Genomic DNA, 25451 nt, shown 5'->3' with positions numbered 1-25451 from the left:
GAATTTCAGTTACGGATGTATCGTCTGCGTTTGCAACAATCGTTGTCGGTATGCTGGCTGAACGGAAGAACTTTTTCGAATGGGAAAAAAACTACTGAAAAACTAAATGAAAGAACTTTTCTTCAAACAATGAATACAGGATGTGCGACGTATGAAACTGATGTAAAAAAACGAAAAATCGTGCGTTTACTGGCGCAAAACATGTTTCTAAAAACATTGCGTGCATATTCCGTGGCGTGAAAATGTAACTTGAAAGTAAATATATAACAGGTATATGTCCCTTAAAAAATACAAATTTATAGGTACAAATACAAAAATTTCAGAAATATGATGAAGATAATTTTGCAGTAGATAATTTTTTTTTACTACGATATGGAAGAAATTCTAAAGTCATTAGTATAATATATAAATATATTGACGCTTAGCTTAGAAGCAATAAAGAAAAGCAGATTTGCTAATCAATTACATCACTTTCTTTTTTTTTTCTCTTCCGGACTAGGCCGAATACGACGAACAACTGACCTTTATGATTCTGAATGCCATGCCTCTGGATAGTGGGCTCTAACATACAGAGTGTGATAATTAAGTTAAATTGTTCGGTGCAAGATAGCCTTTCGCGGTGAAATGATTTTGCGCAACATATGTATCTATCTTTATTAATTTAATTTTTATCATTTTTGTCTACGTAATCATTGGTTTATTAGGTACTAATTATAACGTCGATATGTACGAGAATACGTTATATTTATAATATAAAAAATTCCATGATAAAAGCCGTTTGATGATATTTAGCTTGGATGCAACCGGGAAGATATACATCAACGTATCAAAATAATTATTAAGCAATTTGATTACCTTCTTTTTTTATGATTCCCTCTTGCCTTGGAACGGTTAGCCTGTCCATGACTTCCTGAGTGTCCGCTACTCCATCCTCGCCAAGTCTTCTTAAGAACATCTGACGTAATAAGATTAAAAAAGAGATTATATTATTATGTATTATAAGAAGAAGATATGATCAAGAAGAAGATATCATCACAGATGAATAATCGTAGTTCAAAGAATCTTAACTTACTTGAAGTTCGCTATCCTTTTCCAAAAGCTGTTTGCGAAACTTTTGATTAGCCGTCATCGCTTCCTTCAATCGTTCCTCTAACTCGCTCACGGTAGAATCTCTTCTAGTTTTGGACACCGGTTTTAAGGTTGGTCTCATTCGTTTGTCGATTGCACCCTGCGGATTTCTTCGCAACTCTATCAGCTAGGTGTCATGAAGGAAAAGCCCCGTTGAGAATCAAACTCATTGGCAATAGAGAGAAACTGTCGAACTGGCATCAACAAAAAAAAAAAAGAAAAAAAGAAAAAAGAGAAAGGGGGAGGAGAGAGAGAGAGAGAGAGAAACAAAAAAGAAGACAGAATGCAATAAAAGAGAGTTACCTTAGGCACGAACACAAGACAGAGCGTGGCCGTACTGCAGAATATGATGAAGACGGCGAGCATGATGAACATGGCGTCTTGCTTGTCGGCAAGGACGAAACTTATGGCAGCACCGGTGACGCACATTATCACGACATTGTAAACGCTCATGCCGACATATTTGCTGTCGTTTAAAGCTGGTATACTGACGTGTCGTGTCTCCCACGCGAGAAATGCACCGAAAATCTGAGAAAAAAATATCTTTTTAGTGATATTTTCTCGTGTTTTTCTCTTTTTTCTTTCTTTCTATTTTATTTTTCTTTTTTTATACACACACACATATATATATATATATACTTATGAAAGATCATTACTAGACTAACCATCAGGAGGCCCTTATAAGCATATATAGAACCCATGTAAACGGTCATCCGGTTGCTCTGGCAATACTCGTTTTCAGGTATGATGATGATGTCCTCGCTCGAGGGATGCGGCTGTGAGAATAAGGAAACAGAGAGGAACATTTTATAAGCATGATCGTTGAGTGTAATCGGCCGAGCGGGAGCGTTTCAAGTATCCGAGGGCTCTGTGCCAAAACGATAGGTATATCCACTTGTCAGAATGAGAGAAAGAGAGAGATCGAAAGAGACCAAGGGAGACCGAACGAGTAAGTGAGTGAGAGAGAGAGAGAGAGAGAGAGAGAGAGAGAGAGAGAGAGAATGTGTATATATGTGAGAGTGAGAGTTAAAGAGAGGTAAGTGCTTCGAGAATTCTTTCCGATAACAACGTTGAGTGTGGTCCAGAGTGCCGATTGTTGGCAAAACGCTACCGATGATTGCTTTTGCTTTTTTGCCTTCTCTACCTATTTTCTACTACCACAACTACTCTAGCTCTCTCTTATACTCCCACCACCACACACATCTTCTCTTGCTTTTTCATTATCTCGTTCAAACGTGAAACTACCCTTTTTCTATAACTATTCTTGAAAGAGAAATAGAATGAATGAACTGTACCTTTTCAGGATCTTTTTTTTTCTTTCTTTCTTTCTTTCTATTTTTTCTTTATTTTTTATTATTATTTTTTTATTATTATTAGATATATATATCTACTTCGTCAAACGAAAATGTTTTTTCTTTCGTTTATTAAATTTCTTTTTCATTTCATACCTCGAAGGGAAATTGCGAGATATCTACTAGCACGTTAAAATTTTATTACTTACGTTATCGTTCATATCGTTATATTATTTCCCACCGTACGTAATATAATATTTAATGCGTGTGCGTTTCTATGTATGTCTGTATGTATGTTCAATACAATTATTTAAAATATTAATATTAATAATAATAATAATAATAATAATAATAATAATATTAATAATATTACTGGTAATGTATAACGTAATATGTAATCTAATATCTATTATAACTCGTTTAACAACATATGCAACGATTTTAATTTAAATCTTATAAATTAAACAAATTACATTGGAATAGATTAATATCGATATTTTCGATGTCATTAGGGATCTTCGACAAATATTTTCCTTTCTTTCGTTTTATTGGTAAAGGATGGAAATCAAAAACAAATAATGACATAAAATGTATACATAAATTTACATATGTACGAGTGAATATATTTATCATTTATTATTAATTCATTAAAATAATACGTACAACGAAATGACTATCGCGATAGGAAATATGCATGGTGGCTTGCCTGGTGGAGTTGCGCGAACATCAATGGAATGTTCTCCTCGAGCGCACAGTCGATATTCCGAAGAGCTTTGCCCGGCGTGTGAGCCTGAGCAAACGAGATTTCCGAGGAGCACACCCTCCGAATCGTTCAAAGACGTTGCTCGATTCACCTTTCTATATTTTTTTTTTTTATTTCTTTTCTTTTTTCTCTTCATTTTCTTTTTTTTCTTTTTTTCCTTTTTTTTCCTTTTTTCCCTTTTTTCCCCATTTTTTTTTATTTGTACTCTTCCTACATCCCTTTTTCCCCACAATGTAACTTACTTGTACTCGTTCGTTCGCGCAGGAAAAATATAGCAGGAGTATTTGACGATCAAAAGGTAAAAAGTATAATTAAACGTGAATAGAAATACTCGAATATTCATTATTCCGTAAAATAATATATTTTTTTCCTCTTTCTCATTCACTATTTCTCTTTCTCTTTCTCTTTCTTTTTTTTAGCTTCATTAGAATAAGCAGAAAAAATAATAATTAACGAAATCCGATATAATTTTATATCTTCGTTTTGTTTGAAACGAAAAGCAAAAAACATATTACAATTTTTTTTATTTTTTATTACAATACCTACGTAGGATTATTATGATAATCGAGAAACAAAAAATAATAATAATAAAAAAAAAAAAAAAAAAAGAAAAAAAAAGAAAAAAGAAAAAAGAAGAAAAAAGAAGAGAAATTCAGTTCGAATAAAAAGTTTGCTCTTTGTTCGAAAACAAGAAATGGTAATGAAACTTACGTAAGGTTCCATCTGCTTAGTTTCTCGATAAAATGGATCGGCGATCTGCCACGTAGTCATGATCCCGAGGTCGATAACCAGAAGTACGCCAACCACCATGAAAAGCTGATAATCTTTTATAACCTAGATAAAACGGAAATTGTTCGTATGAAAAGAGGATAAAGGAAGACGATAATCGCGAGAGAATTCTTTTTAACCCAGACGTAACCCAGACGCAAACTAGTTCATAATAAAGAATCAGTTACTTTAAAACGAAAGGACATTTTTCTGGATAGAAAACGCGTTAAAATGAAATGGAAAGAAAAATTCTTTTTAAATGAAAAATACAAAATAAAAAAAGTTTTTTTTTCTTCTGAAAGTGCGAAAATGGTGATAATGTAACTGGCTGGTATTAAAATTGCATGATCAGTGTCGACGAAAAAATTAGACAGAAAAAATTAGACAGAAAAAATTAGACAGAAAAAATTAGACGAGAATCAACGACAAATTCGGTGATTCAAATTTTTCAGTATCATGCACAAATTGTCGAACAGAATGGATATTGATCTAAAAAAAATATTTCAAAAATTTTGGATTAAAGGAAAAAGAAAAAAAAAAACAAAAAAAAGAAAAAATTGTTCAATATTGTAATCGCTGACTAAAGTCGCTTTAAAACTTCGGAATGTAGCTCTGGAGAGTCTACAAGAAACTTGCTTGCTGTACAAACGCTTGTCATTTGACTCAATATATCTCACTTGTCGCCGACGATTGGTCGGCACAGTGTGCATGTAGCCTTATTAGTTGTACAAGATACATATGTATATATATATATATATATATATATATATATAATTACGTATAATTACGTTGAATATATATATATATGTATATATATATATATATATATATATATATATATATATACATATATATATATATATTCAACGTAATTATACGTAGATAGGACATACCTTGTTCGTTAAGAATACTCACCTTTTTGTTTAACTTCACGTCCGTGAATATCGAATGCACTCGCCAAGTTTTCGAGAACATAGAGCCGAAAGCTAATGAAAATCCAGCCATCAGAAGCCATGCCCTTGCGGTACAAATATACGGGAACGCAGTCACGCTCGACAATTGTGAGTCTAACCCAAGAAAAATGACGCTGCTGTATGTAAACATGCACCCAATGATGATGAGATTGTTCAGATGTGGCGATGACATTTTTATATATCTGAAAAGGAGACAATAAATGGAATCATTTATATATTACCATTATATCTTCCTTTTAATTTTGAACGGACTTAACAATAACTTGAAAGGTAATAATAATAATTTTCGTCTATCGGACGATAATTTTTTTCTTTATTTATTCTTTTTTATTTCATTTTTTTCTTTTTTTTTTCTGTTTCTTTTTTTCTTTATTTTTTTTTTCAAACTCGGTCAGTTTCATTCTCCTTTCTCCATTTCTAAAAAATCCATTGCATCGCTTTGCCCTCTAGACTGCGCTTAAAACTTTTAATTAACTCCACCGAATAATTAACCGCATTTTTTCCCACGCTCTTGTCAGATGCATCCACTGCGAACGATGCTATGTTTCAAACCGGGCGATCCGTTGCCATCTTTATCTCTTCAGCACTTTCTTTCTTTTTTTTTTCTTTTCCTTTTCTTTTATTTTCTTTTCCATTTTTTTTTTATCTCTTCGAAATGAAATCTCGGAATTTTAATTAAAACAAAATCATAAAAGATCGTATCTTGGACGAGGTGGCGCAGACATTGGCTGCCAATACTGTCTCTACTATTTACAATCTCGATTTTTCTACGAAATCTCGTATGCGGAAGAAGAGATTTTCGATTCGTCTCGGTGTTAGCTGAAAATCTCACGAAAGAGGTCATCGAGAGGTTAACCGTGTGGAAGTAACGACGATCGAAGCCGTCGAAAACTTTTAACTTGCTTCTCTCGCCAAGGAACATCGATGGCTCCCTTTATCGTTTTTCACTTTTAGCGCCTAACACGGTGGAACAGGATGAAAAAAAGGAAAAAAAAACAAAAAAAAAAAAAAAAAAGAAAGAAAAGTATGGAACAGGCAAAATTTCTATATACGGAGTTGTTATGTTAACAGAAACGTGTATGTATAGATTGGTATATTATAAATAATCAAAAGAATTTTCTCAAAAAAAAAAAAGAAAAGGAAATGAATAAATAAAAAAATATTAAAAAAGAAAGATTTGTTAAAAAAGAAAAAAGAAGATAGAAGAAGAAGAAGAAGAAGAAGAAGAAGAAAAGAAAAAAATTTTTAATTTGATTGTTACCTTTGATTTCTATATCTTATGTTTATGGCAAGGAAAACGACCGCCATAACGATGCCAACACTTGCAGCGGCCGCCAGTACCGCGTAGATCGTAATATTCACGGTGGAATGTTCAATGATGTGAACGGTTCGATCCTTTGGAGGTGACTTGCCTCTCCAAACTAAAGAGTCTCCTTTACTCAGATCTAAAGTGTCTGTCACTCCGTCATATTCGCCAACTTTAACCTCGGTACCGCCTGGAATCAATAATTGTCATTGCTCCAAAATAACAGGGAATAATAACTCTCTTTGTTTATCCTCTTTAAATTTACTTATTATATATATATATATATATATATATATATATATTTACTTATTTATATTAAATATTGGGTATATATTATTGATCACAAATTTCACAAATAAAATTATATGAAAAGCAATCGAGAAATTCTGAAAGTTTTTTCTTCTTTTTTATTTATTTATTTTTTTTGTTGATTTAAATACGACATAATATAAAACTGAAAAGTTTTACAAACTTATATTGCTAGCTTGAATTATTTTTTTACTCTTATGAATTTACAATACGACATTCGATTCCGATTCTCGTGTCCTCGTTAAACTGACCCCATTAAATCAGATGCGACGTCGAATAAATATTTGCCAATATCGTTTTCGAGTGCGCTCGGTTAGATTAGAGAAAATGGGTTATGATTCTCGACGTGAAAGCATCACAAGTAGTTTGAAAGTGGCAAAACTCGATATTCGACTTTCCGTCCAGGGCAAAAGATAAAGAAGAGAATCTTCGTGATTGATTATACGATCGGCCGTCGCCGATACTTCATCCAAAGCAATCCCCTCAAACCTCTAACTTCTCTTGATTCACCCTCTTTCTTTCATCTCCCCATTTCACTCAGTCCTCTTTGCATCGTCAAAGAAAGAGAGAAAGAACGTACACGATCAAACGTTAAAACAACATATCTACGGAGGAAAGAAAGAGAGAGAGAGAGAGAGAGAGAGAGAGAGAGAGAGAGAGAGAGAGAGAGAGAGAGAGAGAGAGAGAGAGAGAGAGAGAAAGCTAACATAGAATCCACAAAGTCGTGATTCATCTTGAAGTTAGCTAAGATTTTATAAAATCCGATTATCACTCTTTCCAACGGGGACAGATTTACCTTATTTCGTGAGTACATTTATGTTCCCGTGAAAAAAGAATAAACACGATATTTTATCGTAACCCCTACAACTTATTACTTCTTCCTCACTCTACTATCAGCTATTCGATTCTCGTATTTTTATAAGGGTGAATTGGTTGTATTCATATTTTCAATAAAATCCGATTAATCTTTATAATCTTTCGTTAATAATTATTTTAAATTATTTATCTGTGATTGGTGATGATTGTTATATTGATAAAAATATATTGTATCTTAGTTTAATTTAACACGGAAATATATTTAAAATAAAAGATACATTTAAAATATATTTATAATATATATATATATATATTTTTCATTTTAACTACTTTACTCTTTGACTTTGTTAAGGTTCAGAGTTTGTAAGTATAACTACTCGTTGTTGGGGGATTGTAAGCTTGTATCGTTGGTTTCTGGTTGTTTCTTATACTTCTCTAGTTACCAAATGTTATATACGTATACATGAGACAAGAAGTTCGAGTTTTTGTTTACAGCATGCAATCTAATAGCTGGAAACCAGGGATACTACTGTTTTACATTACACTCCTTAGAAACTCATAATTTTATAATATAATTTATAACATTTTGCCATAATAAATGGATCACGTATTGTCATATAATGTTAACGTATTGTGAAATGAAATATGTAAGGTTTCATTATATAAAAAAGTGGATTTGATTTCGAAATTTCTTCTCCCATGTTATCCCTCGACCCCCCTCTCAAAAAAAAAAGAAATAAATTGGCATCATATGACGTATCATCCCCTTTCGTATCAATTTACAAATTTATAAAAAATATTTTGTTCGATAGGTTCACTCCCTCCGGAAATATATCAATTTTTCGCGATAAACTGTATACCCTTTATATGGGATATATGTTACATAACATAACGCTTGAATTTTTTCAAGACCCTTCTTATCGTCCTAATTTAGAAGAATTTGTGACACGACAAATATTTAAATAAACTTGATGATTATTTAAAAAAATAAATCTTAATTATAATTTCGAATAGATAAAAAATTGATCATAAATATTCCACACGTTGTCTTTTTTGTTTTCTCTTTTTTTTTCTTTTTCTGTTTTTTTTTTTATTTTTTTTTTTAATGAGACTGCAACTAACTTTTTAACTCCCTTTTGTAACATTTTTTTTTTTTCATATCATATCGCTTTGCCCAAACAATTTTTATCTGGACTATACACATCGTTTTTATTTACACTCATTTCCTTATCTCTTCTTCAATGTCGTACTTCTTTTTTTAATTATAAGAGAAGAAGATTCCTAATCTGGTACAATTTTAATTTTAATAAAGCTTTGTTATCATGTAGAGAATATCGAGTTATTTCTTCTCTTTTTTTTTCCCCTTTATTTAAGTGAAAATAAACTTCGTAGAAGTAAAATAATAGTTTCTAAAAGTCCTGTTGAATTTTGAATTCTTTTTTTTTTTTTTTTTTGATATACAAGAATAAGAATTATATAAAGAATATTTTTATATAAACTTTAGCAAATCGCGAAATATAATTATTTTAAGTCTGATTATTATATTATTGATAAGATATATGATATAAATGCAATATTTATATGGGAATAACCTAATTGTAAGTTGTACTTCTATATCAATTTTTTTTTTTCCTTTAAAGAAAATTCGATCGAATTAGAACGATTACTATGCAAATTGAGTAAATGAAACAATAACGATGCAAAGAGAGTGTTTCTCTTGTAATTTGAATATAAAAAGTTTTTTTCTATCCTATATAGTTCACAAAGTTGTATCGAAAAAATGAAAAATTCAAAGAAATCTCGACCAAATTTCCGACGAAAAAAATTCCTTCTTACAATATGATCTACATAATGAGAAAGTTTTGTTAAAGGTAGAACTTCCGGGTTAGAAATCTTCAAAATCGTGTTCTTTAGAGATTAATTTGATAATAATAATTTAAAAAGGAACGTCGTTCTTTCTTATTAAAAAAAAAAAAAATATTTTATCGTTTGGTCATAATCGTACATACATCGAATAAATTGAAACGATAGTTAAAGGGATATTTATTAAAAAGAAGAAGAAAGAAAGAAAAAGAAAATAACGAGTATAAGATTTTTTATAAAAATATTTAATAAGATACAAATAGATTTGTTCTACGATTCACCTTTCATTTATTAAAAATTATTTGATATTAACACGTAGATCAGAAAGTATCATTTTTATCGTTCTCTGTATTTTTTTTTTTTTTTTCTTTTTCCAAATGTTAATTTTCTTAAAATTCTGCAAATTCATTCGGAATAAAGTATATCAGATAAAAGTTTTAATCGGACGAACAATCGTTAAAGAAATTTTAAAGAGAATGAGAACGTAATATACATATATTTCTCGAATGGTACTTGTTATCTCATCATCGATTTATATTCCTTCAATCTATTAAGATAGAACATTTAAGGACAAACTTAATACGTCCTTGATTATGTGAAGAGAGATATCTAAATTAATGGAATATTTCGATCATTATCCTTTCTCCTTTCAAATACACACCAACTGTATTTGGATGTTTCCATCTCTAGTGTGCCGTTAGATACAAATGGAAATTTGGCAACGAAAGAGACGGTTAACTTCGTCTGGATTTAACTTGCATTTTGCGGTAGGAAATCGCGAACTTTTCGTATATCTACTACGTACGACTTGCATAGAACTTTAAATTATATTCGCGAATATTTGCGTGTATACTGTTTCGTATAAACTTGTCATTCAGAATTCATATTATTGTCTTTATCTTTTATTTCATCTTTTCCGAGTTTAACAACTTTTGCTAATTTAACTCCGTTTAAAGGGATGTCGCTTTAATCGAATGAAGCATTTGAAGTGCGATTTAATCTTTTTCGTTTTTTATTTTGGTTTTTTTTATTTAAAAAAAATTTTTTTTTTTTTTTTTTTTTTTTTTTTTCATTTAAACGAAACAATCGACTAGAACGAATGTTTTTTTTTCTTTTTTTTTTTTTTTTATCGAAACTGCGGTTTTCTGTGCGGAGATAATTTTTTTAATCTGACATTTCAATCATCGACCTTTTTTTCTTTTTTTTCTTTTTTTTGCTGAAATTCTACCTCCAAATTCCTTATTAGCGATGTCGAAAAATATTCGTGCAAATATCATAGAGAGTAATTTTTTTTCCTAGACAAAGAATTTAAAGAAAATTTTAAATATTTGCAAATGATTCTTCTGTAATACTTCCATTTCTTTATTTTTCTCGACTTTAAAAACTCAACAATAGACGATAAAAAGCGATTCTATCATATTTCTCGATAGGAAAATTGTGTTTTCATTTCTTCTCCATTTTCATGCCAAGATAAACAAGAAATTTCAGATACGTGCACTGCTATTCTCAAGAAATATGTATGTACATTCAATAAATACATACAAATATAAAAACACATAGTCATAGCTATTTTCAAATTAATTTTCTTTCTACGAATGTCATGAACGTATAAAGAATATTTTTTAAACTAATTTTAAAATCTCTATGTTTTCTTATTGATTCCATGCGATCACGAAATAAAAACGATAGACGTATAAGAAAATGAAGCAAATAAAAGAAAAAAAAAAAAAAGAAAAAAAAAAACGAAGTAGACGAAAAAGAAAAAGAAGAAGTAGATAAAAATAAAAAAGAGAGAAAAAAAGAAAAGGAAATGGAAATTTTCGTCTCGGTGAATTCCGATCGACCTGCAAATATTTTCTTTTTTAACCATAGTTGTAAACGTAGTACGAGAGAAGAATGATCGGTAGAGCGCTTCGTAATCAGATTTTCATAAAATTTTGCAAACACGCCTCGCCTACAATGTTAAAGCCAAGCCTGGTCTCTATGCCATACCTTCCTCCCTCCACCCCCTCTTCTCCTTCTCTTTATCCTGTCTTTCTTTATGGCCGCTCGACACCGCTCTAAAAGGCACAGCCCTCTTTAAAAATGAGTCAGCACTTCCGTTAGAAGCGACTAGGTTACAAGGGGGTGCAAAGTGCACCTATCACGCGAGAAGCCCACGAGAGATGTGTAATGTAAATGTTTACGGAATGCCAGCTTGATAGTTTCTTCTTCATTTCTCTTTTCTTTTCTTTTTCATTTTTGTTTTTCTTTTATTTTTTCTTTTTTTAATATTTTACTCTCGATCCTCTTGCGTCCATCATTTTTGCGTAACTTTTACGAAATTCTCGAAATAAATGATATTTCGAATTAAAAAAAAATAAAAAAATAAAAAAGTATCTTCGAAAAAAGTAGTTCACATTATTACGATTGTAATTTGTAATTTTTTTTTTTATTGTAATTTTTAATTATCGTGTAAGAGAAATTATCATGTGTAAATGACATTTTTAATTAAAAATTTTACAAATTATTTTCCACAGACGATTGAATTTCTGATTATCTCTATAAATACTAAATATATGTGATAACGTATTTAAATGAAGAAAATTAATTGTACGTGTGTTTTATTTTTACTCTCTTAGCATCATGAAACTCATTGATTTGTACGATCCATTCGTGTGATCCACGATCCATTTTGTTATATATATATATATATATATATATATAACAAAAATTTTCTTTTATATTTTCGTCTTGAACAAAATTACAGACAGTTAATTGTTTTATTTAATCTAATTGTAAAAAATTATGATATAATAATAATAAAAAAATAAGTAATTATGATAATAATAATAATAATAATAATAATAATAATAATAATAATAATAATAAAAATAATAATAATAATAATAATAATAACAAAAGTTTTGTTGTTTGTTTTTCCTAGCAAGTTTTTGAATACGATCCGATAAAAAGAAAACTATCCATGTCTTTGCACTGAAATATTCAGGTGAAATTCAGCGAGTAAGTTTTTCGAGTATTCTTAAAAAATAACCTTAAGCTATGTGTTTAAATTTTTGTTTTTTCTTTTTTTTTCTGAAGACCAAAGGACGATAGTATCTCTATCGTAGCATACAGTTCTTATGTTTTTCTTACTCCTTTTATTCCTTACTATTTTTCTTTCCTCCATACTTAACTCCTTCCCCTTTAACAAGAGAATCTCATTGGTTCTTTCAGAGCACGCTCTTGGGAAAGAACGGAGATACTCTTGGAAAAATTCTAGGATTTTCTTTAAATAGCCCGTTCATTTTTTGAAATCCCTTTACATGGTTTCCAACGCACTTGTTAAACTGCTTTAAAGAAGTTCTTGTCACGTATCCTCCGTTCTCTCATCACCATTCTCTTCCTTCCTCCCGGCTACCAGGATCAACTCCTCTTAGAACGAAATAACTTACTAAATTGTGTCTATTGAGGTTTTTTGAATGGTTTTATCTTTGTTTATTCTAAACTATTTTGATATTGTCTACAAAACAAAGCAAAAAAAAAATCGAAATATAAAATATATAGAAACAACATTGAAAATATAAAAACATATCAATAGAAAGTTATTGAATGGATCAAACGATAAGGACGATAAGAAATTGTAAACATTTAACTTTAGTTTACATTCTCTCTTAAGGAAAAGATTGTAAACGAGTTCTTTAGGCTTTTAGATCACATTGTAACGTCACGTTGTAACGATCTTGTTGCGTTATCTATTTATTTTTTTTCTTTTTTTTCATTTACGTTACGTCTTATTTTATTATAATATTACTTAGATAAGATGTATATATGTTTAATAATGTATATATATATATATATATATATATATATATATGTATGTATGTATGTAAAAATATGGAATAGATTTACAGAGATATGATTAAGTGAATATCAATTTATGATGAGTATCAAAAAGAAAGTTAAATCCATTTTTAATCGTAAGTCTTCGGAAATCTTATGTTTGCAAGTAACGATCAAATCTCGAGGGTAACATTAGCCGTAGTTATCCGAAGGGAACGAACCAATGCGTTTCTTCTTCCTTCTTCATAATTAACGATCCAGTTTTCGGAATATATGTTAATCCCATGCGATTACTCGTATTACTGAATTGGCAAGGTTAGCAAAGCTTAGAGTATAAGATTAACGATGTAGGTATACCTATAGTTTGTATTTACGTGTTCTATTACGCACGTATGTTGTCGTACGATAAATATATTAGGATGTATCCTTACTGTGTATGTTCTTTCTCTCTCTCTCTCTCTCTCTCTCTCTCGTCTCTCTCTCTCTCTATTTTTTTCTCTCCCTTTCTCTCTTCTTTGTTTTATATCTATCTATTTTCTTCAAGAAAGATCTTCATTTATGAACGAGATAAATTAATGTTGGTAAATGTTGATAAAATGCACGAGTATATTCTCTATGTGTGAGTGGAAGAGTCAAAGAAGAAGAAAGAAAAAATGAATAAAATAACGAGAGAGAGAGAGAGAGGGGGGAAGGGAAGAGAGGGAGGTAGGAAGGGGGAAAGAGAATTTACTCACTTTGAAACTGCTTCAATAAGATGTAAGCTTTCCTCTCGTTGTTATAAAAACGTACGGGCCCCTGTGAACAGAGAAAACATTTTTTCAGTTAATTTAAAACGGTAAGTACGTTTGGCCTGATTGTTTTTTAAATATGACCGCCCAGGGAGTTACTTATAACGTAAACACCATAAAAGAGGATATTCATATTTTAGATACGATAACTTCCTTCTTGATCTTAAAGTTTCTTCACATCGGGATATATATAAATGTCTACGTTCGTAGGAAATATTTTTTGTAATTTTGAAAAATAATTAATTAATAGATTTTCGTTTGAAAATAATTCGTATTAGTTAATCGAATTATTTTCAAATCATATTATTATATTTGAAACAAATTTTAAATCGAATTAATTCCCTACATTTTCTTTTATTTATTTCTTCGTGTAAATTAAAAAAAAAAAAGAAAAAAAAAAAGAAAAAAAAAAAAGAAAAAAGAAACCTACATCGTGTAATACGAAATAGTTTGGATTTTTTTTTTATGTCGAAGAGACATTTTATTCATCAATTTGATTGCATTGTTTTTTGTTTTATGTGATTTTAAAAAATTTCCCTTTCTCGAAAAAGTTCTGATCTTTAGTATTGCTAGCGAAAATATTTTTAATTTCATCAACATTACGAAGCTTTTCCTCGAAGATTTTTTGTTATATTTTCTTTTACAGAAAGGAATTTTTCAAACCATCATTGTACGGTTCGTTCATTAACGGTACCTTTATCAATTATGAGCGAGTTTAAACTTGTCTAAAAAAATTAACCTTATTTCTTTGGTCGGCACCATCGTAAAAAATTTCTACGGAAGTTAAAGATCAAAAATTAAAAAGAAAAAAAAAAGAAAGAAAAAAACAAGAAAAAAGAATTGCATGAACTTTAAAGGTAATGGAAGAAAAAAAAAAAGAAAAAGAAATAGAAAAAAAGAATATGAAACTTTTCAAAACTCAATGAAATCGCTCAGTGAATTAAGTTGCGAATTATAAAGGAAATTTTAAAAATAAATCGACGAATATTAAGAGGATATTTTACTTACAAGTACTTTTCAAGAATAAAAACAATTAGTTCGAAACGTGACTAATATGTATATATATATATATATGTATGTATATGCGTACATATATTCTTTATATGAGACACATACATATATGAGTCATATAAACATAAGCCTGGAAACTCTTTATTCTCCAGGTTATAAACATTATTTTTATTTACACTAGGCAACGTATCTCGTATCGTCGTTTCATAAATCGTCCTTCTATCAACCTTCCATTAAGAAAGAAATAAACAAGAAGCTATTACAGGGATCTATATGGAATTGGAATCAGTCTTTATTCAAGTGCTTAAGAAGAAGGTAGTATTGAACAACATGGCGGCTTATTTCAACATCGAATGGATAGATATATATATATATATATATATATATATATATATATATATATATATATTTGCTACATACATGTGCATGAACGAGAGCTAATGATAACTGCAAAGAAGTTCAACGTCCGTTATCCTCTTTTTATTTGAAGAGGAAAAGCGTTTCCGTGTCCACGTTTATATAATTTTTTGTCGTTCTTACGAGTAAGTAAAATATGCTTATAAAGTTTGACGATCTATTTTTTATAAGATCCTTTATAATTAGAAATTCTACATATCATATTAAACCAACCTATTGATTTTTGATCTCTTTCTCTCTCTCTCTCTCTCTCTCGCGCACGCATGTATATATATATTCTTTCGAAACGATCTATGTAATGTATATATGTATTAATCCTTATTATCTTTATCGTATATAGTAAATTCGAAATTATGACGTGGAAGGGCGAATTGTTACGATGTGGTCACGTACGTTCTAGCGTGAGAGAGGTTACGCTGTTTTAGGGACGACGTTGGCTTAGAACGATATGAATTCAATTAACGATAGGTTACGGTACGCGGTAACGTTGTTTATAACGTTAAACATTCCCCAAATCTGAAAGGTCCTGTGACTACATTATTGATATGCAAAAGGAATGCATTCGCTAAAGTGTATCGTATCTGCGTTATTTCAATATTAAATGAACTAAACTGCGAATGTCAGTATCATCATGTATTATATAAACGCGTACTGCAACGTACGTCACGTGATTTATGTGAGTTAGATTTATGCAATTTCGAATGAGTGAGTGGAGTAGTAAACGTCTGTGGTGTTTGCCTTTAAAAGAAAAAAAAAAAAAAAAAAAAAGAAAAAAACGATATGAACGATTTACAACAATTAATTAATCCCGCTTTTCTCCTTCTCCATGCTTATCTCTTTCTTTTCTTTATTACTTTGCTACTGTCTCGCAAATGATTTTCCGACATTTAACATTTTTTTATTTTCCATTTCTCATATAATATATCGCGAATAATAATTTTATATATTACATATCAAAATTGTATACGTTCGAATGTTATACATTTATATTAAATTTTATCAAACTTATTTCGAGAATAATGATTCGTCGTATTGATCAAAATTATCGAAAGAATGATGTTTTATTATTGGAGAAATGGCGTTTCGTTTCACGTATAATTGATATTAATTTTACAATTCAAAAGATAATTTCATATCAAATTTTATACCATGCTTATGCATAATCGTTTATTTTTCTTTTTTCTTCTTCTTTTTTTTTGTATTTAATTTCATTACCACTGTAATCACGCGTATGCATTATTAATTTACTTCTCGAATATACAAACGGAGATCAAACGGAGAGCAATATCAATCCCGTTTCGAAGTTGCGAGGGGAGATAATTAACTTCTTCATTTTTTTGATTTTATTCGTTTTTCTCTTTTCTTTTTTTCTTTTTTTTTCTTTTAGACGCTCGATTAAGCGTAATATTCATGTTTCACAATTTTACCGGTTTATTGGTAGAATACGTCAAACCGCTGTATGATGCACGATAAAAGCGAAATTCGATTTGGTTACTCGTACCGACGTGTATATAGGCAAATAATACTGTGTCTGGCCGCATCACCGGTTGGAATTGCAAATTCACAGGAGAACTCTTCACGCGAACGCCCTTCAACAAGGCTGTTCGTTAATTCGTTTATTGATCTTTGTCGTTGCCGGCTATATTTCTCGCAAAAACCATAAACTGTTAATTAAAAAAAAAAAAAGTAAAAAAGAAAAAAAAAATAAAAGAAAAGAAAAAGAAAATAAAAAGAAAAAAAAAAAAAAGAAAAACGAACGACGATATACATTTCAGAAGATTCACCATTTTAAATTTTTGAAGAGAACGAAAGAAAGAATGAAATTAATTCGTACGTTATCTTTTCTTAAATTTTTTCAAATTTATTTCCTTAATCTTATACGATTACGATGAAAGAAAAAGATTAATAAGATTTATTCTTGCCTTTGTCATTTGATAATTATCGTCTTCTTCGTTATCGATAGAGTAAAAAGAAAAACTTCAAGATATATTTATTTTTATAAAGTTTTTAATACGATCTTATTGTCTTATAATGATTAATCATTTGCGTCGTTAAAAAAAAAGAGAGAGAGAGAGAGAAAACAAAGAAAATACTTGGAAATTGCATTCGATAAGATTATACATTTAGACGATTAACGACGAAGTTTACGAGTCGTGATAATAGATAATTGAGCCAATATGTCTCTGTATTATACAGGATGTTTCTAAATGAATTCAACAAAATTTATATTCGATCTATTTGTTCACCAGGGTAAAAGAATCATTGATCGACAAAATTGTGTAAAAAAGTTTACAATGATCTTAAGATCAATTGAATCTCTCCTTTTGTCATTTATATCATTGATCGGATTATACGATTGGTACTAAAAAAATTTCTTACTAATACTTTAGAAAGATCTTATAGAATTTCAATCGATGATGTATGTATCAAAATATGTATGTTTGCCGAGTTATGTACTCACCGTTACACCTTTAAAACTTGTGTTCCCGAGAGCCTCGAGGAATAACATCTCCCAAAGTGCGTCTCTGTATTTGAAATCCGATATAGTCTGATTCCGACGAAAGTGTCGTATCCTACGTGTTACGTGCTGTATTGCCAACGCCACCGCCCAAATTCCATCGTACGTGTATCCGTGAAATCTCGAATACTCCTTTCCCCTTCTCGAGTCGTACTCGACTCGATACTGATCAGGTGTCTGAAAAAAAAAACAAAAAAAAGAAAGAAAGAAAGAAAGAAAGAAAGAAAGAGAGAGAGAGAGAGAGAGAGAGAGAGAGAGAGAGAGAGAGAGAGAGAGAGAGAGAGAGAGAGAGAGAGAGAGGTAAAAGAAATGGAAAGAAAGAAAATGGGATTTTTGTGTTATATATCCACTACTATTTTCTTTCATTACATATTCATTACTATTTTCTTTCATTATATACAAAATGCAAGTGAATGCATAAGAAACGGATAAAATGAAATTTTACATTACAGGAATCGCGAACAAACATGTCTTAGAATATTCGTATTGTCAGGAGAGATTAAGATAAGATCAAATTAGATTTAAATGAATAATCCCGGTTTCTATATACTTTAAAACGGCAAATCAATTATGTATTATCAAAAAGAATTATTAATCACTTGCTGTGTAAAGAAATTCAAGGTTGACGGTGCCACGCACGTCATTTTTCTTTCTGCAACAATCGCCTGATGATATGTGTAATACGTCATTGGCGTTCCGGTAACAGAAGCATTTCGACGTACGTGGCACGTCTTTCCACTGCAAGTGGTTAAAAAAGATTTGATTAAGTTCGAATCAATGTAACAATGATCCTCTTTCTCGTAAATTCGTCGATTTGTAAATTCTATTAACGTTAATCATTTCTATTAAAATGAATTGTAAATTATTCATTATTTTTAACAAATTATCTTATACGTTTGTAGATTATTTATAAATAATCATAGTAACAAAAAAATTATCACTTATCATTGGCTTCTTGCATACAATAAAAATTACTGCAGCATATATAAACACACACACACACACATATGTATACGCTGATATTTTTTTTTCCCTTGTAGAATAGGATCGAAGAAATAATATAAGATATATAGTAAGGGAAATTTGGGCAAAAGGAGGATGGTTCGCTATATGCTTCATTTTATGGTCGCAGGTGTATATATCAACCGTTCAGTGTACTCTGCTCTCAAGTTACTATGATATCTGATCAGTTACACTTCACTGAACACACATTTCAACGCCGTCCGACAAATTTTTCATAATTCAGTGACTTCCATAGAGGCAACCATCAGCTATCTAACGATATATGCAACAAGTTGGAATATAATCGAGAGAGAAATTTTTTTAATTATAATATGTACAAATGTACAACGACTTTGTACGTACAACTACTTAGTATTACAATATTTATAATTTAAAATAAATTAATAAAGCGATGTATAATAATATTAAACAGATATAGAATGAGAAGAAAAGAAAGGATCATCAAATTCAGAAAAAGAGTGAGTGACAGAGAAAGATAGATAGATAGATAGATAGATAGAGAGAGAGAGAGAAGGTTTAGAAAAAGTTTTAATCCTCTCAGCTGGAAGATAAAAATTTGATCGGTTCGTTTGTTAGAGCGTGGCTCGTTTTATTGAGATAATGGGGCACGAAGAAGAAGGTTCACTGTCATTGTATCAGCGCACCGATTATACGTTTCTTGTGTTCGCGTCATTGACTCGATCGAGAAATAGATACTTTTGTGAAGGGTCAACTTGACCTCAATCGACCTCCTTCACCCCATCTACGCCCATCTGCACTCACTCGGCCCACCTCAGCCCATCTAAGCCCACCCGCACCCACATCACCCATCTGCACCCACCCGGTTCACCTTTTTCTTTCATCTCCAGAAAGAAAATTAAATTTTCGAGAAAAATGGGAACACGGTGGCAGTGTTAGAAGCTCTATGGTGCTGGAGAAAGAGGATCGTAGGAGTCCCCAATTTAACTTTCTTTCGTCTCCCGCAGACGTTCCTCGGGACGAACTCTTTTCCCTCGGGTGAAGTCAAAGAACTCTAAAGGGAAAAAAAGAGAAAAAGAAGAAAACTAGCTCAACTAAATATCGTTTTCTTAAAATCAACGAACGTGATACAATATATCAATTTTATATAGATATTCATCATTAATATATCCATCGATTGACAATATTTAATAACTGATATTATTTTAATTAATATTTAATCATCATAATTCATATTAAATACAAAAGATATAATATACGATTATTATAGCGTATACGATAATTAATTTATAAAATGATAGATTAAATAACGTATGAGATGCACCAATTAATATGCCTGTTTTAAATATAGTGTGATCGTTGAATATAATAACAAGAATGAATTAAAAGGATAAAAGAGGAAAATATAAAAAAATAAAAATTCTTCATTAAATACTCTAATATTATATTTCTTTAATCATATTTATTCTATCTCTTTATCTATCTATCTATCTATCTATCTTTTTTTTTTCTTTTCATTTTTTTTTTTTATCGTTTCATTTCTTTCATCCCGCGAATTGGCTTCCAACGAACGAACGAATCAAGAGAGAAAGGATAATAATTTATATAACTATGACGTGTTAGCGATTTTCTCGAGAAACCACTCCGAGAACTCGTTTTGAGTTTCAAGAGAAACTACGTGCGTGGTATGTAACTTCACTCGACTTCTCATATATATATATATATATATATATATATATATATATATATATATATATGTATATACGTACACGTACCTGCATATACATACATACACGTATATATATATATATATATATATATATATATATATATATATATCGATGTGTATCTTTATTCTTCTCCGGCAATGTATATACGAAGAATAGGTAGGTACCTACATACCTGCTACCGGAGAACCACCGATGGCGCGTTTTCCATCATGATCGAATTACATGCAAGCGCTATATTTTCAGGTCAAATATAGATCTACAGACAAATGTCTTATCGGTAGACGCTATCGCATTTCTCCCACGCAGACGTTAGTAAACGAGGGATATTTCACGGCAGTTGGCGTTACTCCATTTCACAAACATTACACAGGATGTCCAATTTCAAAATTTCGCACGCAATTATTTTACGAATTATAGCTCCATTTGAAAGAAGTTTTCTTCAAATAAAATTTACCCCTTGGTGGATGAGTGTATCGGTGGATGGATGGGATGAGAAATTTAACGTCTTACAGTGATTCTAAATCTTCTATAGGTGGACTAAGTACTTATGAAATTTCAAACTGACCTTTGCTTTTTTTTCTTTCTTTCTTTTGTTTTCTTTTTTTGTGTTTCTTGGTTTTTTTTTATCCCTACCGTACTGTACGTTTTTGATTTAGGTATAGAAACGTGTTGACTTTTTCAAGATGAAATCATTGACCATAACGTTTTGATTCTTGAAGGTATGTAGTTCAAGGTCATTTAATAACGTTCTAAACTTACCACCTTCATTATAAATCCAAATATTGTTCCATATATCTTATACCTAAAAGGATGTTACTTCGACAATACGATTCATTGATTTATTCTATTCCTAAATAAAAGTTTAAAGTTCTTAAGTGTTGTTCAATCAACTTATTGACAGGCATACTTAATACAATCGTGCAACTTTCTTACAATTATGACGAGACTCGCTTTTCAAAACAAGAATCATATCGACAATTTCATTCGATGTATTATAAGCCATCTTAAATTATATCGGTATCGAAACCAAGAACAACACGTGATGTTAATCACAATAATACTAATATTTCCGAATCGTTTGTAATACATTAGTAATAGATTCCTTGTTCGTAAATTAAAGGAAATAAATTTTAGTCCCAGTTTGTCAAATGTTTCAAATCAAATCGACGAATAATTATGACAAGGAACAATTTCTGGATATATTACAAAATGAAGATAAATTTTGAACGTGCGTTAAATGATTTTAAAATTTTGTAGAAAAATTCAAATGGGACGTACTGTATATACTCTCTCTTTCTCTCTCTCTCTCTCCCTCTCTCTTTCTCTCTGTCTTTTTTATCTCCAATCATCGTTCTTTCTCTCTCGTCAGACACTATTGCCCAGACATTTGTTATAATTATTTTAAATACTTCGATTCTTCGTATATTCTAATCTAATCGACTAGCGATCGAAATAAAATAAAATACAGATTATTTTATTTTATGATATATTTAACTACGTAATTAGAGATTAGTATGAATTTATCTATCAGGAGTAATATCAAGGGACGTTAATTTGACACCATTATTCGGTTTTTCCTTTACGGAGAAAAATTCTTTCAAAAGTTACAATTCTTATTTTGTTTTATTTTCTTTTTTTATCATTAAAATACTACTGAAATCTTTCTTTATCGTAAGTCGCATGATAAATTTAAACGCTAATATTTTTCCATTAAATGAAAATATTAAAGGTCTTTTTGATTCTTTTCTTTCCTTTCTTTTCTTTTCTTTTCTTTTCTTTTTTTTATTCCATTTATATATCTATTTATTTATGTTTATATTAATTTATTATTATTATTTTTTTTTTCTGATAACAGAAGTATTATTTTTACGTATCACATTTAATTGAAATAATTGTACGACTAATTCTTTACGCGTGTATAGTATGATGATTGCTCACGTGTTATATTTATGTATAATCGATATCCTCAGACATTTACTTTCGCAATCTGACATATCGCTGTCTCTTCATTCATCCTCATTTTCATATAATCGGCTGTCATTGATCGATGTTCGGTAACGGTCTTGCATACTTTGTACGTAACATTTTTCTTTCGTTTCACGTTTATCGTTTCGTTTATACATTCTTTATTTGTACGTACCATACATACAATTTTCTTTAGCCATTCATTCTTTCACTCATCCCTATGGATATGAAAAAAAAAGAAGAAAAAAAAAACTAAAACTACAATACTATTGAATTCGCTATAATAAATAATCTAAAAATAATTTATTATAAAGGGATGAAAATTTATGATTTAATACCATAGCTTTATATAATTTATATATTTGATAGAAATAAAATAATAAATGACAAATTCAATCTAAAGGTATGTAACTAATTATCTGTAATGATAAAGCTTTTAAATGATTAATTGAATCGTTTATTGAAAAGACAAATAAAAAGGAAAGAGAGAGAGAAAAAGAGAGAGAGAGAAAAAGAGAGAAAGAGAGAGAGAGAGAGAGAGAGAGAAAGAGATCTTAAAGCCTATTTGTAAAAAGTGTTTGCTTTTACTTACGATTCCAGACACAGTGTAATCCTCCTCGGTCGTTAAAGGTAGGAGATCTGTCAAGATGGCGCCGTGCAAAGCCTCCGCTAGTTCGGAGGGTGCACAGCCACCACCGGGCAGAGTCCACCACTCTTCTGCGTAAGTGCCCATTACGACCCATTGGTACTTCCTTCCGTACATTCCGAATCTGAAAAATGATCGATATATATGTATATATATATATATATATATATACATATAATGTATATACATGCATATTCGATACAGGTCAGACATAAATTGATGAATGTAGAGTGGAAAGAGAGAAAAAAAAAGAAACAAGAGGCGATTTTGTTTCGAGTGATTTGTTTTTCTTCTACAACGATATTAAAATATTGAAATTATTTGTGCGAAATAAAAAGATATAAATGTTTCCAAAGCGTTTGTGTGCGATTTGAAAATGAAGTGTAAAAATTTCGTAAAGCTTTCGTTTTGTTTTGTTTTGTTTTGTTATGCAATTTGAATAAAAACAAAACAAAAAGAATAATTGTCATCCGTGAGAAAACAAAACTTATTTTCTTTTTTTTTTCTTTTTTTTTTTCTTTATTACAGATATTTAATATATCGTATTCCTTTCTTTCTTTTAATTTTTCAAATTAAGTTTCTAAGATTTTTCTCCAATTTTTTTCTTTTATGTAAATAATTTCAATAAAAAGATATTTAATATCTTATGATTTTTTATAGTATTATTTGAAGTTACAACAAAATTAAGTTTTAATATTTTACTGACGACAATACAGCATGTGTGTGTGTATGTGTATATATATATATATATATATATATATATATATATATATATATGTAAACATTTATGCTTTTTAGAAAAATCATACGAAATTTTTGTCTTTAATAGTTTAAGCTCGATATAATAATTCTTAAAACAGTTGTTGTCAGAAGTTGGTTATCATGTATTATATATCATCGAAGCGAATGTGTTGCAAACATAAATCTAAGTAATAATTTGAATACCAACTTGTAGGCCTCGCAGAATATTCTTCTCGCCCAAATTTCATCAAAGTTTCCAAGAATGATCCTCACGTCCTTATCCTTTAGTTTCTCGAGTGCTGCTGTTACTTCCGTAGCGAAACTCTGTGTTTCTACGACCTCCATTTTGTTCTTATCCAAATCAGAGACCAAACGATTGTGTGCCTGTCAATGGAAAAATATATATGAAAAGTAAATAAATATATAACAGATATATATATATATATATATATCTGTTTTATATATATATATATGTATATATATATATATATATAAAACTACACACGAAATATATCGGATGATAAAATCTTCGAGCGTATGTAAAAATTCTCTTTTTTTCTTTATGTTCCTCTCCTTCTCTCTCTCTCTTTTTTATTACTTTTTTTTTTGTTCTTTTTAACTCTCTTTCCCGCTCAATCGAAAGAATAAACCAGTCGCGCGCTAGATTGGATCCGTGCAAAAATTTTCACGAGGAGTGCAACAAAATTGTACGAGCGTAAATATTGATCGATAATTTGAAAAACAGAAAGGAAAAAAGAAAAATAAAGAAAAAAAAAAGAAAAAAAGAAAGAAAGAAAGAAAGAAAGAAAGAAAGAAAAAAATCACAGGACTATAAAAAGCTAGGATTATTTTTTGTTTTTGTTTTCTTTCTCTTTTCCTTTTCGCCCCCTTTCAACAGATAGATATCATCAGAAAGACAATATGAATTTCAACTAAGGTTCATACATTTAGTCCTTGCACGATTATCTTTGCCTGGACCTTCCTTACTATTTCTCAATCCTATCGCAGTCGTACGTTTATCCTGGTGCCTGCGAAATCCCCATAAGCCTCGGCTTTGCTTTGGAATTAAACAAATATTTCCGAGATGTTGAACTGGTGTGCGAGGGATGCTGAATTGATAAAGTTCCAGCCGATCTCACCAAAAGGTAACTTAACAGTGTCATTCCCATTACCATGAAGATTAGTATGCAAGAGTTCCTCTCTCTCTCTCTCTCTCTCTCTCTCTCTCTTTCTTTCTCTCTCTCTCTCTCTATCTCTCTTCATGGTTATGAAAAGGATTATCGTTTTATCAACACAGCAACATCAAAATCCATAAAGGGTATGTCATAGTGGATAGTATAAATGAAAATGGGACTTGTTTGCCTGCGATCATTGGGACTTAAGAGAATGCATATATGAGTATATACGCAATTGCTCATGGAGATCATTGAATTATATTGAATCAAATGGAGGCGTGTTCGAATTATAAATATCTCATCTGTTCGAGACCAGACTAAATGAATGTAACATAGCCCGGAGGTGATCGTTTCCGTATCGTTCCTGAATAAATCCATCACCGAGACCAGACATTATAATTTTATGTTCTTACGACGTAGATCCGGTCAATTCATATT

The 25451-nt window shown here is 30.4% G+C and overlaps 1 protein-coding gene across 2 annotated transcripts in view; it reads right to left on the bottom strand.

Annotated features, from left to right (window-relative positions):
• The window catches only part of GABA-B-R2 (gamma-aminobutyric acid type B receptor subunit 2), a 266033-nt gene that overhangs the window by 7135 nt on the left and 233447 nt on the right, over positions 1-25451 (bottom strand). For both annotated transcript variants that reach the window (XM_035869928.2, XM_035869929.2), the window contains 11 exons: positions 24047-24222; positions 23044-23221; positions 17719-17952; positions 13776-13836; positions 6187-6421; positions 4867-5107; positions 3895-4017; positions 1794-1904; positions 1432-1656; positions 1073-1255; positions 856-955 (listed from right to left, as the gene is read on the bottom strand). In XM_035869928.2, the coding sequence (XP_035725821.2) occupies positions 856-955; positions 1073-1255; positions 1432-1656; positions 1794-1904; positions 3895-4017; positions 4867-5107; positions 6187-6421; positions 13776-13836; positions 17719-17952; positions 23044-23221; positions 24047-24222 (1867 nt within the window). The remainder of the gene's footprint in view (positions 1-855; positions 956-1072; positions 1256-1431; positions 1657-1793; positions 1905-3894; positions 4018-4866; positions 5108-6186; positions 6422-13775; positions 13837-17718; positions 17953-23043; positions 23222-24046; positions 24223-25451) is intronic.

Source organism: Vespa mandarinia, chromosome 9, assembly GCF_050613455.1.
Source record: "Vespa mandarinia isolate Hongniang chromosome 9, ASM5061345v1, whole genome shotgun sequence".
In the NCBI taxonomy this organism is placed as follows: Eukaryota; Metazoa; Arthropoda; class Insecta; order Hymenoptera; family Vespidae; genus Vespa; species Vespa mandarinia.
Note: the sequence above shows the minus strand (reverse complement) of the source record. Positions and strands in the feature narration are given on the sequence as shown.